This window comes from Sapajus apella, unplaced genomic scaffold (assembly GCF_009761245.1).
Source record: "Sapajus apella isolate SASKATOON/1434 unplaced genomic scaffold, GSC_monkey_1.0 scaffold23, whole genome shotgun sequence".
In the NCBI taxonomy this organism is placed as follows: domain Eukaryota; kingdom Metazoa; phylum Chordata; class Mammalia; order Primates; family Cebidae; genus Sapajus; species Sapajus apella.
Genome location: NW_022436963.1, coordinates 456313 through 470501, shown reverse-complemented (window position 1 = coordinate 470501; position 14189 = coordinate 456313). Strand labels below are relative to the sequence as shown.

Genomic DNA, 14189 nt, shown 5'->3' with positions numbered 1-14189 from the left:
TCCTGAGTAGCTGGGATTACAGGCACGCACCACCATGCCCAGCTAATTTTTTTTGTATTTTTAGTAGAGACGGGGTTTCACCATGTTGACCAGGATGGTCTCGATCTCTTGACCTCGTGATCCACCCGCCTCGGCCTCCCAAAGTGCTGGGATTACAGGCTTGAGCCACCGCGCCCGGCCAATAAGTTGGTTCTATTGCAGTTTTTTTGTCTATAAAGCATTTAACCCCCCTGTACACAACTCACTCCTTTTAAAGAAAAATTGAAATGTAAGGCTGTGTAAGATTTGTTTTCAAACTGTACAGTGTTTTTTTTTGTATAGTTAACACACTACCAAATGTGTCTTTAGAAAGCCCTGTCCTGGTGATATTTTCAGTAGCCACTAACCTTTTGTGGTACAGTATGGGGGTTGTAAATTGGCACCGAAATTTAAAGCAGTTTCTTGTTGGTGCACAGCACAAATTAGTTCTATATGGGGATGGTAGTTTTTTCATTTTCAGTTGCCTCTGATGTAGCTTATATGAAATAATTGTTGTTCTGTTAACTGAACACCACTCTGTAATTGAAAAAAAAAAGTTACAGCTGTTTTGTTGACATTCTGAATGCTTCTAAGTAAATATAATTTTTTTTTTAATTAGAAAAAAAATGGATCAGATTTCCTGGATGAAAGGCAGTGGCCTCACTGGAAGAGCCACGATAGAGGCTAAAAAAACAGCTTGGGTGAGGGCAGAGAAAACATAGCCCACTTCCTCAATCTCTTTTGCCAACTAGAGGCTCATGAACACTTCCAAGGCAACATAGAAACTGTTGCTGGTAGGAACTAAGTGAGCTGAGAGTACTAAATCAGGGAGGGCCTGGCATGCAGAGGTGGTCAGGTGACCAGCAGATCCCAGGAGATTGGTAGGGGACTGGAATGGCTTAGAAAAGTGGTCCTTTGATCAAGTAAGAGGGAGATGTTTCTGCTGGAGATGAGTCTCACAAGTATGTAGAGGACATAAGATATTTAAGCTGGAGGATCTGAGCCAAGAGCAGGCCTTCAGAGGAGTTCAGGGAAGTTTAGGCCCCTCCTTTCATCTTGGAGAGACAGAAAGAGAGAAACGTTTGAATAATAAACCTATCAAGAGCATACAAAATTCATTGTTTCATTGGAAATAGCAATAGTACCCTACCCATGTTCATTTACACCAAGACCCATTGCTTTTGGGCTAAACAACATATGTCCCACCTGTGCTACTGTGCATCCATTGTTGTAAACATCTCTGTGAATTGGCCCCATTGCGTCCACATCTGTGCCTGTGGTTGGTGATATGGCAGTTTGTGCAAGATGTTGACTGCCTGCTGAGTTGTGAGTAGGATTAGATTGGAATATAGCATCCTCAGGGTTCTGGGGCCTCCTCTCCTCCTCCTGTGTACTTCTCTTGCTGCTGCTTTTTTTTTTTTTTTTTTTTTTTGAGATGGAGCCTTGGCTTTATTGCCAGGCTGGAGTGCAGTGGCGCAATCTCGGCTCACTGCAACCTCCGCCTCTTGGGTTCAAGCAATTCTTCTGCCTCAGCCTCCCGAGTAGCTAGGACCACAGGCACGTACCACCATGCCCAGCTATTTTTTATATTTTTAGTAGAGATGAGGTTTCACCATGTTGGCCAGGATGGTCTCGATCTCTTGACCTCATGATCTGCCCACCTTGGCCTCCCAAACTGCTGGGATTATAGGCATGAGCCACCGCACCTGGCCACTTGTCTTGCTTCTAAGGGTCTCTGCTGTTGGCCTTTTCCACCATCACTTGCTGTTGGCAGCTGTATCTCGGTTATTAGCTGCCTCTGGGTTTAGTTGCCATGGTAACCTCCAGCGGTGCAGCTGGACAGGCTTGAATGCAGGCAGGATAAATGCAGGATAAGGGTAGAAGATGTCGGGTTCAGGCTCCTGGTGTTCCTCTCCTGTTACAGGGCCCTCTTCTTTGGCCTGTTCAACTGGGCATTCATGAAGACCCTGGGGGCTCTACTTGTTACTGAAGAGTTGGCCAGAAGGGGAGAGATGGACCCCTGCTCTGGGGACCAAGTGCTGGGGAGAGTTCCAGGTTGAACCTGGAGGCTGGCTGCCCATCCTTGTTCTGAGGCTAGCCTATGGAGACCCATGAGGAGCAGCTATAGGGTTCCTGCTTTCTGTGGCTATATGGCAGATGCACCTGTATATGGTAGCTGCACCTGACAGCAATAACTTAAGCCTACCCTGAAAATGACCCTGCCTAAATGACAGGGTCATTTTCAGGGTAGGCTTAAGTTATTAAGGCAGATGCACCTCAATATTAGGAGTTCCAAATGACGACAACCTGAAGATTCATTCCTTATGCATGAGGAATATCTGAGCCCCCATCCTGTCCTGTGACCGTACAGGGGATTGAGGCCTTTTGTTTTGGGTTAAATCAAAGTTGTTAAGGAAAGGGTGTTAAGTGAAAATGCTATATGTACGGCACGCTTTCTGCAGGTGGGGCAGTTCTATCTAGCTCTCCTCCCCTGAACTGCTCTGTATCAACCCTATGTCTTGTTTGCTGGCACTGGATCACTTTTGGCCTCTCGAACCTGGTGCCGTCCCTACTGAAGTTAATAGGGATCTGATGGCTGGGCACAGTGGCTCATGCCTATAATCCTAGCACTTTGGGAGGCTGAGGTGGGTGGATCGCCTGAGTTCAGGAGTTCAAGACCAACTTGGCTAACATGATGAAACCCCGTCTCTACTAAAAACACAAAAATTAGCCAGGTGTGGTGGTGTGCACCTGTAGTCTCAGCTACTAGGGAAGCTGAGGCAGGAGAATCACTTGCACCCAAGAGGCGGAGGTTACAGTTAGCAGAGATAGTGCCACTGCACTCCAGCCTAGGTGACAGAGCGAGACTCTGTCTCAAAAAAAAAAAAAAAGAAAAAAGAAAAAAGGCCAGGCACAGTGGCTCACACCTGTAATCCCAGCACTTTAGGAGGCTGAGGCAGGCAGATTACCTGAGGTCAGGAGTTCGAGACCAGCCTGGCCAATATGGTGAAACTCCATCTCTACTAAAAAAAAAAAAAAAGATACCCATGGTGGTGCATGCCTGTAATGTAATTCCAGCTACTTGGGAGGCTGAGGCAGGAGAATCGCTTGAACTCAGGAGGCAGAGGTTGTGGTGAGCCGAGATTGTGCCATTGTTGCCCTCTAGCCTGGGCAACAATGGCAAACTGTCTCAAAAAAAAATTAGGTGGGCTTGGTGGTGGGCACCTGTAGTCCCAGATACTCGGGAGGCTAAGGCAGAATTGCTTGAATCCGGGAGGCAGAGGTTAGAATGAGCTGAGATCACACCAGTGCACTGGAGCCTGGGTGACAGAGCAAAAATTGGTCTCAAAAAAGATAAAAGGTCAGGTGTGGTAGCTCATACTTGGGTGGGTAACAAGGTCAGGAGTTCACCATGTTCATGGCCAACATGGTGAAACCCCGTCTCTACTAAAAAAAAAAAAAAAAAAAAAAATTACCTCAGCATGGTGGTGGGTACCTGTAGTCCCAGCTACTTGGGAGGCTGAGGCAGGAGAATCAACTGAACCAGGAGGCAGAGGTTGCAGTGAGCTGAGATCACACCACTACACTCCAGCCTGGGTGACAGCACTGGGCGTAGTGGCTCACACCTGTAATCCCAGCACTTTGGGAGGCTGAGGCAGGCAGATCACCTGATGTCAAGAGTTTGAGACCAGCCTGGCCAACATGGTGAAGCCCCGTCTCTACTAAAAAATACAAAAAGTTACCCGGGCATGGTGGCATGCACTTGTATTCCCAGCTACTCGGGAGGCTGAGACATGAGAATCACTTGAACTCGGGAGGTAGAGGTTGAAGGTTGCAGTGAGCCGAGATCGCACTACTGCACTCCAGCCTGGGTGACAGAGTAAGACTCTGTCTCAAAAAAAAAAAGAAAAAAGTGACCAAAAACAATAAAAACGTGAGATCCTGGCAGAATGCCTTTTGAATCCTCTTTGCTTTGGTGGTTGGATGAGCTGTGGGGCATCTGAGAACAAGTCAGGTTGACTGGCCTGCTTCAGGCAAGGCCAGTAGGAGTTCCTTGGAGCAACTTGGAAAACTCACCCATACTCAACTCTGCTGTCAGCCCTGGGAGTGGCCTTTCTCTTCTCTACTTTGTTTTGTTTTGTTTTGTTTGAGATGGAGTCTCACTCTGTCACCCAGGCTGGTGTGCAGTGGTGAGATCTCGGCTCACTGCAGCCTCCGCCTCCCAGGTTCCACCGATTCTCCTGCTTTAACCTCCTGAGTAGTTGGGATTACAGGTGCCCACCACATCCAGCCAATTTTTGTATTTTCAGTAGAGATGGGTTTTCACCATTTTGGCCAGACTGGTCTCAAACTCTTGACCTTGTGATCTGCCTGTCTTGGCCTCCCAAAGTGCTGGGATTACAGGCATGAGCCACGGCACCCGGCCTCTCTCCTCTATTTTGTAATTGAGGTCGAAGTCTTAACTGTACAGGTGCCAATCTCCCTTTAAAACATATAAAACATAAAACCAGCAGGCCTGGTGGCTCACGCCTGTAATCCCAGCACTTTGGGAGGCCGAGATGCACTGATCATGAGGTCAGGAGTTTGAGACCAGCCTGGCCAACATGGTGAAACCCCATCTCTACTAAAAATACAAAAATTAGCTGGACGTGGTGGCATGTGCCTGTAATCCCAGCTACTTGGGAGGCTGAGGCAGGAGAATTGCTTGAACACTGGAGGCAGAGGTTGTAGTGAGCTGACATCATGCCACTGCATCAGCCTGGGAGACAGAGCAAGACTCTGACTCAAAATAACAAGAACAACATATAAAACCTGACAATATGGGCAAACTAGAGAACAGAGTTGTGAATTTGCCTTTCCAAAAGGTTGGCTAACGGATTGCTTGAAAAGGGGCAGATCCCCAGGTGTGGCAGTACCATGGAAGTCACACCTAGGTTTTCTGGATATTGTGTCAAGGCTGATCCCTGTAAGACTTGGATCAATCTACCCAAGAGCAGAGAAGAGGTGAGGGACACTACCCCTCCAGCTCCACATTGCTTGTCCTTAATCGGGTCTTCATATTCTGAGATACAGTTTTAAGGCAGGGGGTCCCAGCTGAGACTACGAGGTCAGGAGAGCAGTTTCATTGGCTCTGCTTGCTGTATCAAGATTTACCATTTAGCCAGTAGACTTTTTCTAAAAGTATGCAATAAGGACTGAGCAGGAAAAAAGTTGGAGACTGCCTCTCCCCTCACAAAGTTGATGATCCAAGATTCTTCTCGGGTCAAGAAACTTGTCCACGGAGACACTGCTGTTTATAATCACAGGACTGCTTAGCCTAGAGCCTGGGCTGACCTCTACATCAGTGGGGATGAGGTGCTCCTTGATTCCAATTGCTCAGCTTCCAGCAGCATTGAGCTCCTGGGTGTGTGCCAAGCCTGTATGGGAGGTGCTAGGGAGGATTTTAATTAATACTGGGTAATTACCAGGTGGAGTTTAAGCATCCCAAATGCCTTCAGGTTCCCAAACCTACAGCTACTGTCTTCTTGCCTGGGCCTGGAAAGGAGAAGGGGGGACTCTGCCCTGTGCCCAGCGGGCCTTTGGTTAGCACGTAGGCTGTGGTCTGATATCCCAGGAAGGTGTCCATCTTCTTTAATTCCCTTCCACTTTGGAAGGAGGAGGAGAGCAATTTGAGAAGTAGCCTGGCCTCTGCAGTTCACCTATACCATCTCCCCAGGAGCAAAGGATAACAACACTTTGTGGTCTGTTCAACTTCATCAAGCAGTGTTGGCCTAGGGTCCAGTGTAGAGTGTGGGGAAAGGAGTGGGCAGACCTAGACCTGTGGACCCTGGTGAGAATGCTCCAGGAGGAACAGGCACAGAGGTCTTTCCTGCTTCTGGCCTTACTTCCCATTCTCACTGTACACATTTGGCTGAGTGAACTCTTTCAAATTTATTTTTATGCCAGTGGCTCTCAAATTATGATCTCCCTGAAACGCCTACTTCCTACAAGAACTTCCCCATTTGACATCTCAGAGACCTGCCAGACTCGAGTTATTTCACCATTCCACCTGGCAGCGACGGTGGTCCTGACTCCACCAGGCCTTTGCTCTTGTTGTATGTTCAGATGGTTTTTCTTCAGATCTTCCCCTGGTCGGATCCTGCTCAGGCCTCGGGGCCAGCTTGAATGTCACCCCCGAAAGTGAGCCCTCTCTTGCCCTTCATCACAGCAGAACCACACTGAGGTGCTCATATGTTTCTGCGTCTCGCTGTGTCTCTATTGCTAACTGCCAGCAAACAGGAGGCTCTTGGCATCTATTGAAAGAATAATTTAAAGGTCTTCAGGACCAGGCGAGAGGCACTAATCGGTCCCCTTCATGGGTACACCATTCATTACTTAATTCCCTGGATTCCCGCCGGGAGCTGGCAGCTGGAACCCTCTATGCCTTGACCCCCCGACAGTCCGAGGGGCGGGCCGCCTAGTGGCGCAAGCGCACTGAGGGCCGGTGCTAGGCGGGGACGCGCACGCCCGCGGCCGCGTGCGTCACACAGCTTGGGTGCCCGCCCCGCTCGTCCAGCTCGCCTGCCCGTCGGTCCCCGCGGCGGCAGCGGCTGCCCAGTGACAGCGGCGGCGGTGCCAGGCCGGCTGTGGTAGCGTAGGGTTGCGCCGCCCGGAAACGCAGAACCGGCCAAAGAGCGGCGCGACGCGAGGAAGGCCGAGCCTGGGCCGCGCACGAAGAGACCTCGCGGGCGGGGAACGAAAGGCCGACGTGAGTGAGTGCGGAGACAGTGGCCGCAGGCGGCCCAACCCGTCCGTCCCCTCGGCCGCCGCCGGCATGAGCCACATCCAGATCCCGCCGGGGCTCACGGAGCTGCTGCAGGGCTACACTGTGGAGGTGCTGCGACAGCAGCCGCCTGACCTCGTCGAATTCGCAGTGGACTACTTCACCCGCCTGCGCGAGGCCCGCTCCCATGCCTCAGTCCTGCCCACCGCCACCCCACGCCAGAGCCCGGGCCACACCACGCCAGAACCCGGCCCGGACCACGTCGCCGACGCCAACGGGGACAGCGAGTCGGAGGAGGACGAGGACTTGGAAGGTAGGCTGTGGGCGGGGCCCTGGGGAATGGTGCAGGAGATCTCCAGAGGTCTAGATAGGTGGCGGGGGGCCGGTTGTCGCGCTGGGGGCCAGCCGACCGCGGGCTGGGACTGGGAGCTTCTAGCGTTTCCCTGAGACACCGGCGTGAGCCCGCGTGCGCCACTTCCAAACTGAGCTTCGCGGTCCTGCGAGCCCTGGAACGTACTGAGTCAGATTTAGTCTTGAAGGAAACGTGCGCGTTGCCGGCCCCGCCAGATGATCCCTCGTCTTGGCTTGAGACCCTTCACCAGGTTTGGCTTCGAAGACAAGAGCATTCACATCCAGTGACTCGTGTTTAATTGATAGGACAGTAAGTTTGTTTGGAAATAATTCATTTTTTTGAAAAGTTACTGTGAAAACTTTTAAACATAGACAAAAGAGGAAAGGTGAGATAAATCCCTATATGCCATCACCTACATTTAACAGTTGTATTTGTCACAAAGTTTCATCTATACCTTTTTTTCTTTCTTTGCCAAGGTGCATTAAAGCAAATCTCTCAGGTCATTTCACCTCTGCTTACTTGAGTATGTATTTCTTAAAACATGGTACCTGGGAAATTCCTATTTTAAAAAATTTGGCCAAAATGATTGAATCAAATTTGGTGAGAGTAAATAATTATCTTGCTGGCTGGGCCCTGTAGTCCCAGCTACTCTGAAGGCTAGGGAGGAGATATCCCTTGAGTCCAAGAGTTGGAGACCAGCCTGGGCAAAATAGACACCCTACTCCATTTTAAAAAAGGAAAAACCTGGCCAGGTGTGGTGGCTTACTCCTGTAATCCCAGCACTTTGGGAGGCCGAGGCCGGTGGATTACCTGAGGTCAGGAGTTTGAGACCAGCCTGACTAACATGGCGAAACCCTGTCTCTACTAAAAATACAAAAATTAGCTGGGCGTGGTGGTGGGCGCCTGTAATCCTAGCTGCTGAGGAGGCTGAGGCAGGGAGAGTCGCTTGAACCCGGAAGGTGGAGGTTGCAGTGAGACGAGATCACGCCATTGCACTCCAGCCTGGGCGACAGAGCAAGGCTCTGTATCAAAAAAAAAAAAAAAAAAAAAAAGGAAAAACCCAATAACTATCTTCTTGTTTACTCTGGGTTGTAGCTTTAAAGAAAAGGATCCCAGCTGAGACTGTGAGGTCAGGAGAGCAGCTTCATTGGCTCTGCTTGCTGTGTCAAGATTTATCATTTAGTAATAGTAAACCTTCTTCAAGAGTATGCAATAAGAACTGAGCAGGAAACAAGTTGGAGACTGTCCCTCTCCTCACAAAGTTGGTGATCCAAGATCATCACACTTTTTTTTTAAGACAAGATCTCAAAAAAAAAAAATAAATAAAAAGTATCTCGCTCTGTTACCCAGATTGCAGCGTAGTGGTGCAATCAGGGCTCAGTGTCAAGATTTATCATTTAGTAATGGTCAGTAAATCTCCAAGAGTATGCAGTCAGGACTGAGTAGGAAACAAGTTGGAGAGTGTCCCTCCCTTGACAAAATTGATGATCCAAGATCATCACACCTATTTTTTTTTTAAAGACAGAATCTTGCTCTGTCACCAGGGCTGGAGTGTAGTGGCACAATCAGGGCTCACTGCAGCCCCAACCCCCTAAGCTCAAGGTATTCTCCCACTTAGGCCTATCAAGTAGTGGGGACTATAGGCATGTACCACTACAAAGTGCTTGGCCTCCCAAAGTGCTGGGATTACAGGCAAGAGCTACTGCTCCTGGCCAAAATAACACTTTCTACATCTGATCTAAGCAAGGGTGTTAAGAAACAATTACAGTTTCCTTGGTTTCTTCAACATAGACTTTGTCAGTTTAAGAGTAGAATTAGCCTACTTTTGAACAACTAAAATTTAACAAAACAATGACACCATTTAAGAGGCTAAGTTAGAATCTTAGTGTTATTAGATCACACACACAAAACTAGTTCTGAGTTATATCTGGTCTGGCCCAGTATTCAAGTTATAGCTGGCTGACAAGGAGTTAATTAACAGTCATTGCTGTGGGAGGTTACAAGCTTAGGTGCACTGGACAATCTCCCTAATGGTATTCAGGCTAAAAGAGTAACAGTTGTGCTTCTGGATTTCCCTTGATTTATTGCCCATTACATCATAGGTTTTTGGGAAATCAGAAATTACTTTCTAAACTCTGCCACTGAGTTTGCTTTGTGGTCTTGGACAACTTGTCAAACCTATTTGATCTCAGATTTTCTTATCTTCAAAATGAGGACAGTGACAACAATCTCCTAGGGATAAATGTGTTTTTAAAAGCTTTATTTCAGGAGTGAATTCTAGGTTTGTTTCACTGTCATCTCTCTAAATCACAAAGCAGTAACCTGCTTTGAGACAATTTTTATTTACACAACACTTTAGGATTTTAGAAATTAGCCTCAAATGAGTAAAACAATTTACAGGTTTTTGTATTCATTCTTTGTCATCTTTGATATTCAAAATTGAGTTGATTTAAAATCGTTGTACTCTATTTTATTGGTATTTAAGTATTTTTGGTGTGTCAAGTGGCAAAATCACTAGCCTTGTAGTAATTACAGAAATCACTACAAGGTGGATTTCTATTTACAAATAATAGATGAAAAATACATTGCATACAATGAGATACCACTTCATACCTGTTAGGATGGCTGATTTTATAAACAAAATAACCAGGACATAGAGAGGTTGGAACCCTTGTGCATTTCTCATGGGAATATAAATTGCTCCAGCTGCTGTGGAAAACACCTCGGTGGTTCCTCAAAAAGTAGTTAAACATAAAATTATCATAGGTAGAACAATTTCACTCCTAGGTATATACCCACAATAATTTAAAGCAGGGAGTTAAACGGATACTTATATTCCATTATTTACAGTAGTCAAAAGGTGAAAACATGGCACATGCCTGTAATCCCAGCACTTTGGGAGGCCGAGGTGGGTAGATCACCTGAGGTCAGGAGTTTGAGACCAGCCTAACATGGTGAAATCCTGTCTCTACTAAAAAGAGAAAAAAAAAATTAGCTTGACGTGATGGTGGGTGCCTGTAATCCCAGCTACTTGGGAGGCTGAGTCAGGAGAATTCTTTGAACCCAGGAGGCGGAGGTTGCAGTAAGCCAAGATCAGGCCATTGCACTCTAGTCTGGGCTACATGAGTGAAACTCTGTCTCAAAAAAAAAAAAGCTAAAAATAAACCAGGTATCCATCAATAAATGGATAAACAAAATATGGTACATACAGTGGAATATTCTCTACCCTTTTTTTTTTCTTTTTCACTCTGTCACCCAGGCTGGAGTGCAGTGGTGTGATCCCTACTTACTGCAACCTCCACCTCCTAGGTTCAAGCAATTCTCCTGCTTCAGCTTCTTTAGTAGCTGGGATTACAGGTGCATGCCACCATGCCTGGCTAGGTTTTGTATTTTTAGTAGAGATGGGGTTTCACCATGTTGGTCAGGCTAGTCTCGAACTCCTGACCTCAGGTGATCCATCCGCCTTGGCCTTCCAAAGTGCTGGGATTACAGGTGTGAGCCACCTACCCGGCCTCAACCATAACAAATTTTAGAACATTTTTCCTCATCCCAAAAAGAAGTCCTATACATTGTATTTTTCTTTATTTTTTAGATGGAATCTCTCTCCATTGCTCTGGCTGGAATGCAGTGGTGTAGTCTTGGCTCACTGCACCCTCCACCTCCTGGGTTCAAGCAGTTCTCTGCCTCAGCCTCCTGAGTAGCTGGGATTACAGGCATGTGCTACTGTGCCTGGCTAATTTTTGTATTTTTTCGGAGAGACAGGGTTTCACTATGTTGGCCAGGCTGGTCTTGAACTCCTGACCTCAGGTGATCTGCCCACCTGGGCCTCCCAAAGTGCTGGGATGACAGTCATGAGCCATCGCACCCCACCAAGAATGTCATCTTTTTAAAACATCTATCTGTTCATCATTAAAATAGATAAATAAAATAAGGTACATGTATTAACTGATTCAACAGCCAGAGATCTGTCTGCCTTGGCCTCCTAAAGTGCTGAGATTACAGGTGTAAGCCACTGTACCTAGCCCCCATATACTTTAGTCATCACCCTACCACCACCCTCATTTCCCTCATCCTTAGGCAACTTCTTTTTTTTGAGACGGAGTTTTGCTCTTGTTACCCAGGCTGGAGTGCAATGGCGCGATCTCGGCTCACTGCAACCTCCGCCTCCTGGGTTCAGGCAATTCTCCTGCTTCAGCCTCCTGAGTAGCTCTAGGGATTATAGGCACGCGCCACCAGGCCCAGCTGATTTTTTGTATTTTCAGTAGAGACGGGGTTTCACCATGTTGACCAGGATGGTCTTGATCTCTTGACTTCGTGATCCACCCGCCTCGGCCTCCCAAAGTGCTGGGATTACAGGCGTGAGCCACCGCGCCCGGCCATCCTTAGACAACTTCTAATCTACTTTTGTCTCTACTGTTTGCCTGTTCTGGACATTTCATATAAATGGAATCATATAATATGTGGTCTTTTGCCGCTGGCACTTAGCATGATGTTCACAAGGTTCATCCATGTTATAATCATATATCAGTACTTCTTCTTTTTTTTTTTCCCCTTTTTCCACTTGTTCTAAACTTCATTTTTTTAATTGCCAAATACTATTCCATTGTCTGGAAATACCATTCATTCCTGGATATACCATTTGTTTATCTATTCATCAGTTGATGGACGTGTAGATTGTTTCCACTCTTTGACTATTATGAATAGTGCTGCCATGAACATTTGTGTGTACAAGTTCTATGTGGACCTATGTTTTCATTTCACATAGGAGTAGAATTGCTGGGTCATATGGTAGAATTGCTGTTTAACCTTTTGAGGAATTGCCAGCCTGTTTTCCAAGTGGCTGAACCATTTTACATTCCAACCAGCAAAGTTTTGACTGTTCTAATTCCTCTACATCCCTATCAAAACTTACCTGTCTTCTAAAATTATTATAGCCAAACTATTGGTGTGGAGTAGTACCTCATTGTGGTTTTGATTTGCATTTCTCTAATGACTAATGATGTTGAGTGAGCATCTTTCCATATGTTTGTCATTTGCATTTCTTCTTCTTCTTTTTTTTTTTTTTTTATTAAGATAGGATTGTCACCCTCTTGCCCAGGTCAGAGTATATTGGCACAATCATAGGTCATTACAGTCTTGAACTCCTGTGCTCATCTTCTCACCTCAGCCTCCTAAGTAGCTGGGATAGTAGGCATGTGCTACCATACCTGGCTAATTTTTATTTTTATTACTATTATTTTTGAGACAGAGTCTCTCACCCAGGTTGGAGTAGGGTGGTGCAATCACAGCTCACTGCAGTCTCACCCTTGTAGGCTCAGGTGATCCTCTCACTTTAGTCTCCCAAGTGGCTGAGACTACAGGCATACACCATGCCTGGCTAATTTTTGTATTTTTTGTAGAGATGTGGTTTCACCATATTGCCCAGACTGGTCTTGAACTCCTAAGCTCAGGTGATCTGACTACCTTGTCTCCCAGAGTGCTGGGATTACAGACATGAGCCATCGTGCCTGGCCTCTGGCTAACTTAAAAAAAAAATTTTTTTTTTTGGTAGAGATTGGGTCTCACTGTGTTGCCAGGACTGGTCATAAACTCCTAGCCTCAAGTAGTCCTCCTGCATTGATTTCCCAAAGTGTTGGGATTGTAGGCATGAGCCACTGTGTCTAGCCTTTTCACTTTTTTGATGTCCTTTGAAGCACAAACATTTTTAATTCTGATGAAATCCAATGTGTCTTTTTTCTTTTCTTGTTTATGCTATAGGTGTCATATTTAGGAAATCATTGCCAAATCCAAGGTCATAAAAGGTCTGTTTTTCTTCTTTAAGTTTATAGCTTTATCTTTTACATTTAAGTCTTTGGTATACTTTGAGTTTATTCCTATATATACATATGGTATGAAGTACTTTATTCTTTTACATATAAATATCCAGTTGTTTCAGCACCACTTGTTGAAGAGACTATTATTTCCTCACTTAATTGTCTTGGTGTTCTTGTTGAAAATTGATTGTTATGCATGGACTCAGCAACATGGGGGAAAAAAAGAAAATAGATTTGCTGTAACTGTGAGTCTGTTTCTGGACTTAGTTCTATTCCATTGATTTATATTTCTGACCGTATGGTAGTATCACACTGTCTTGATTACTATAGATAGCTCTGTATTAGGTTTGAAATCAGGAAGTATGAGTTCTGCAAGTTCACTCTTTTTTAGAATTGTTTTGGTTATTTTGGGTCCCTTGAATTTTTTCTTTTTTGAGACCAAGTCTTGCTCTGTCACTGAGGCTGCAGTGCAGTGGCATGATCTGGCTCACTGCAGCCTCTGCCTTCCAGGTTCAAGTAATTCTCCTGCCTCAGCCTCCAGGCGTGAGCCACCATACCCGGCCATTTTTTTTTTAGTAGAGAAGAGGTTTCACCATGATGGCTAGGCTAGTCTCAAACTCCTGGCTTCAAAAGTGATCAGCTAGGCCAGGCTTGGTGGCCCACGCCTATAATCCCAGCACTTTGGGAGGCCAAGGCAGGCAGATACTTGAGATCAGAAGTTTGAGACCAGCCTGGCCAACATGGTGAAACCCCATCTCTCCTAAAAATACAAAAGTGTGCCAGGCATGGTGGCGCATACTGGTAATCCCAGCAACTCAGGAGGCTGCGGTGGGAAGATGGCTTGAACCCAGGAAGTGGAGGCTGCAGTGACCTGAGATTGTGCCACTGCACTCCAGCCTGGGGGACAGAACAAAATCTCAAAAAAAAAAAAAAAAGGAGTGATCCTCCTGCCTCAGTCTCTCAAAGTGCTAGGAATTTGTGAGCTACTGTGCCCTGCCCCCCTTTGTATATATTCTTTGTAGAAAAGTCTGTTCAAGTCCTTTGTCTATTTTTTATTAGGTTATTTGTCTTTTTGTTGTTATGAGTTCTTGTCTGGAAACTAGTTCCTTATCTGATATGTGATTTGCAAATATTTCCTCCCATTTTGTGAATTGTCTTTTTACCCTCTTTTTTTTTTTTCTTGAGATAGGTTCTTGCTCTGTTGCCCAGGCTAGAGTGCAGCAATGATTGTGGCTTACTGCAG

General features: G+C 46.2%; 1 protein-coding gene across 2 annotated transcripts in view; it reads left to right on the top strand.

Annotated features, from left to right (window-relative positions):
• The first annotated feature begins 4765 nt into the window (after positions 1-4765).
• Positions 4766-14189, top strand: part of PRKAR2A (protein kinase cAMP-dependent type II regulatory subunit alpha) — a 95096-nt gene continuing 85672 nt past the window's right edge. Inside the window, exon 1 of one of the 2 annotated variants that reach the window (XM_032289760.1) lies at positions 4766-7094. In XM_032289760.1, the coding sequence (XP_032145651.1) occupies positions 6833-7094 (262 nt within the window). In that variant the 5' untranslated portion in view covers positions 4766-6832. The remainder of the gene's footprint in view (positions 7095-14189) is intronic. The other variant, XM_032289759.1, reaches the window with a different exon arrangement.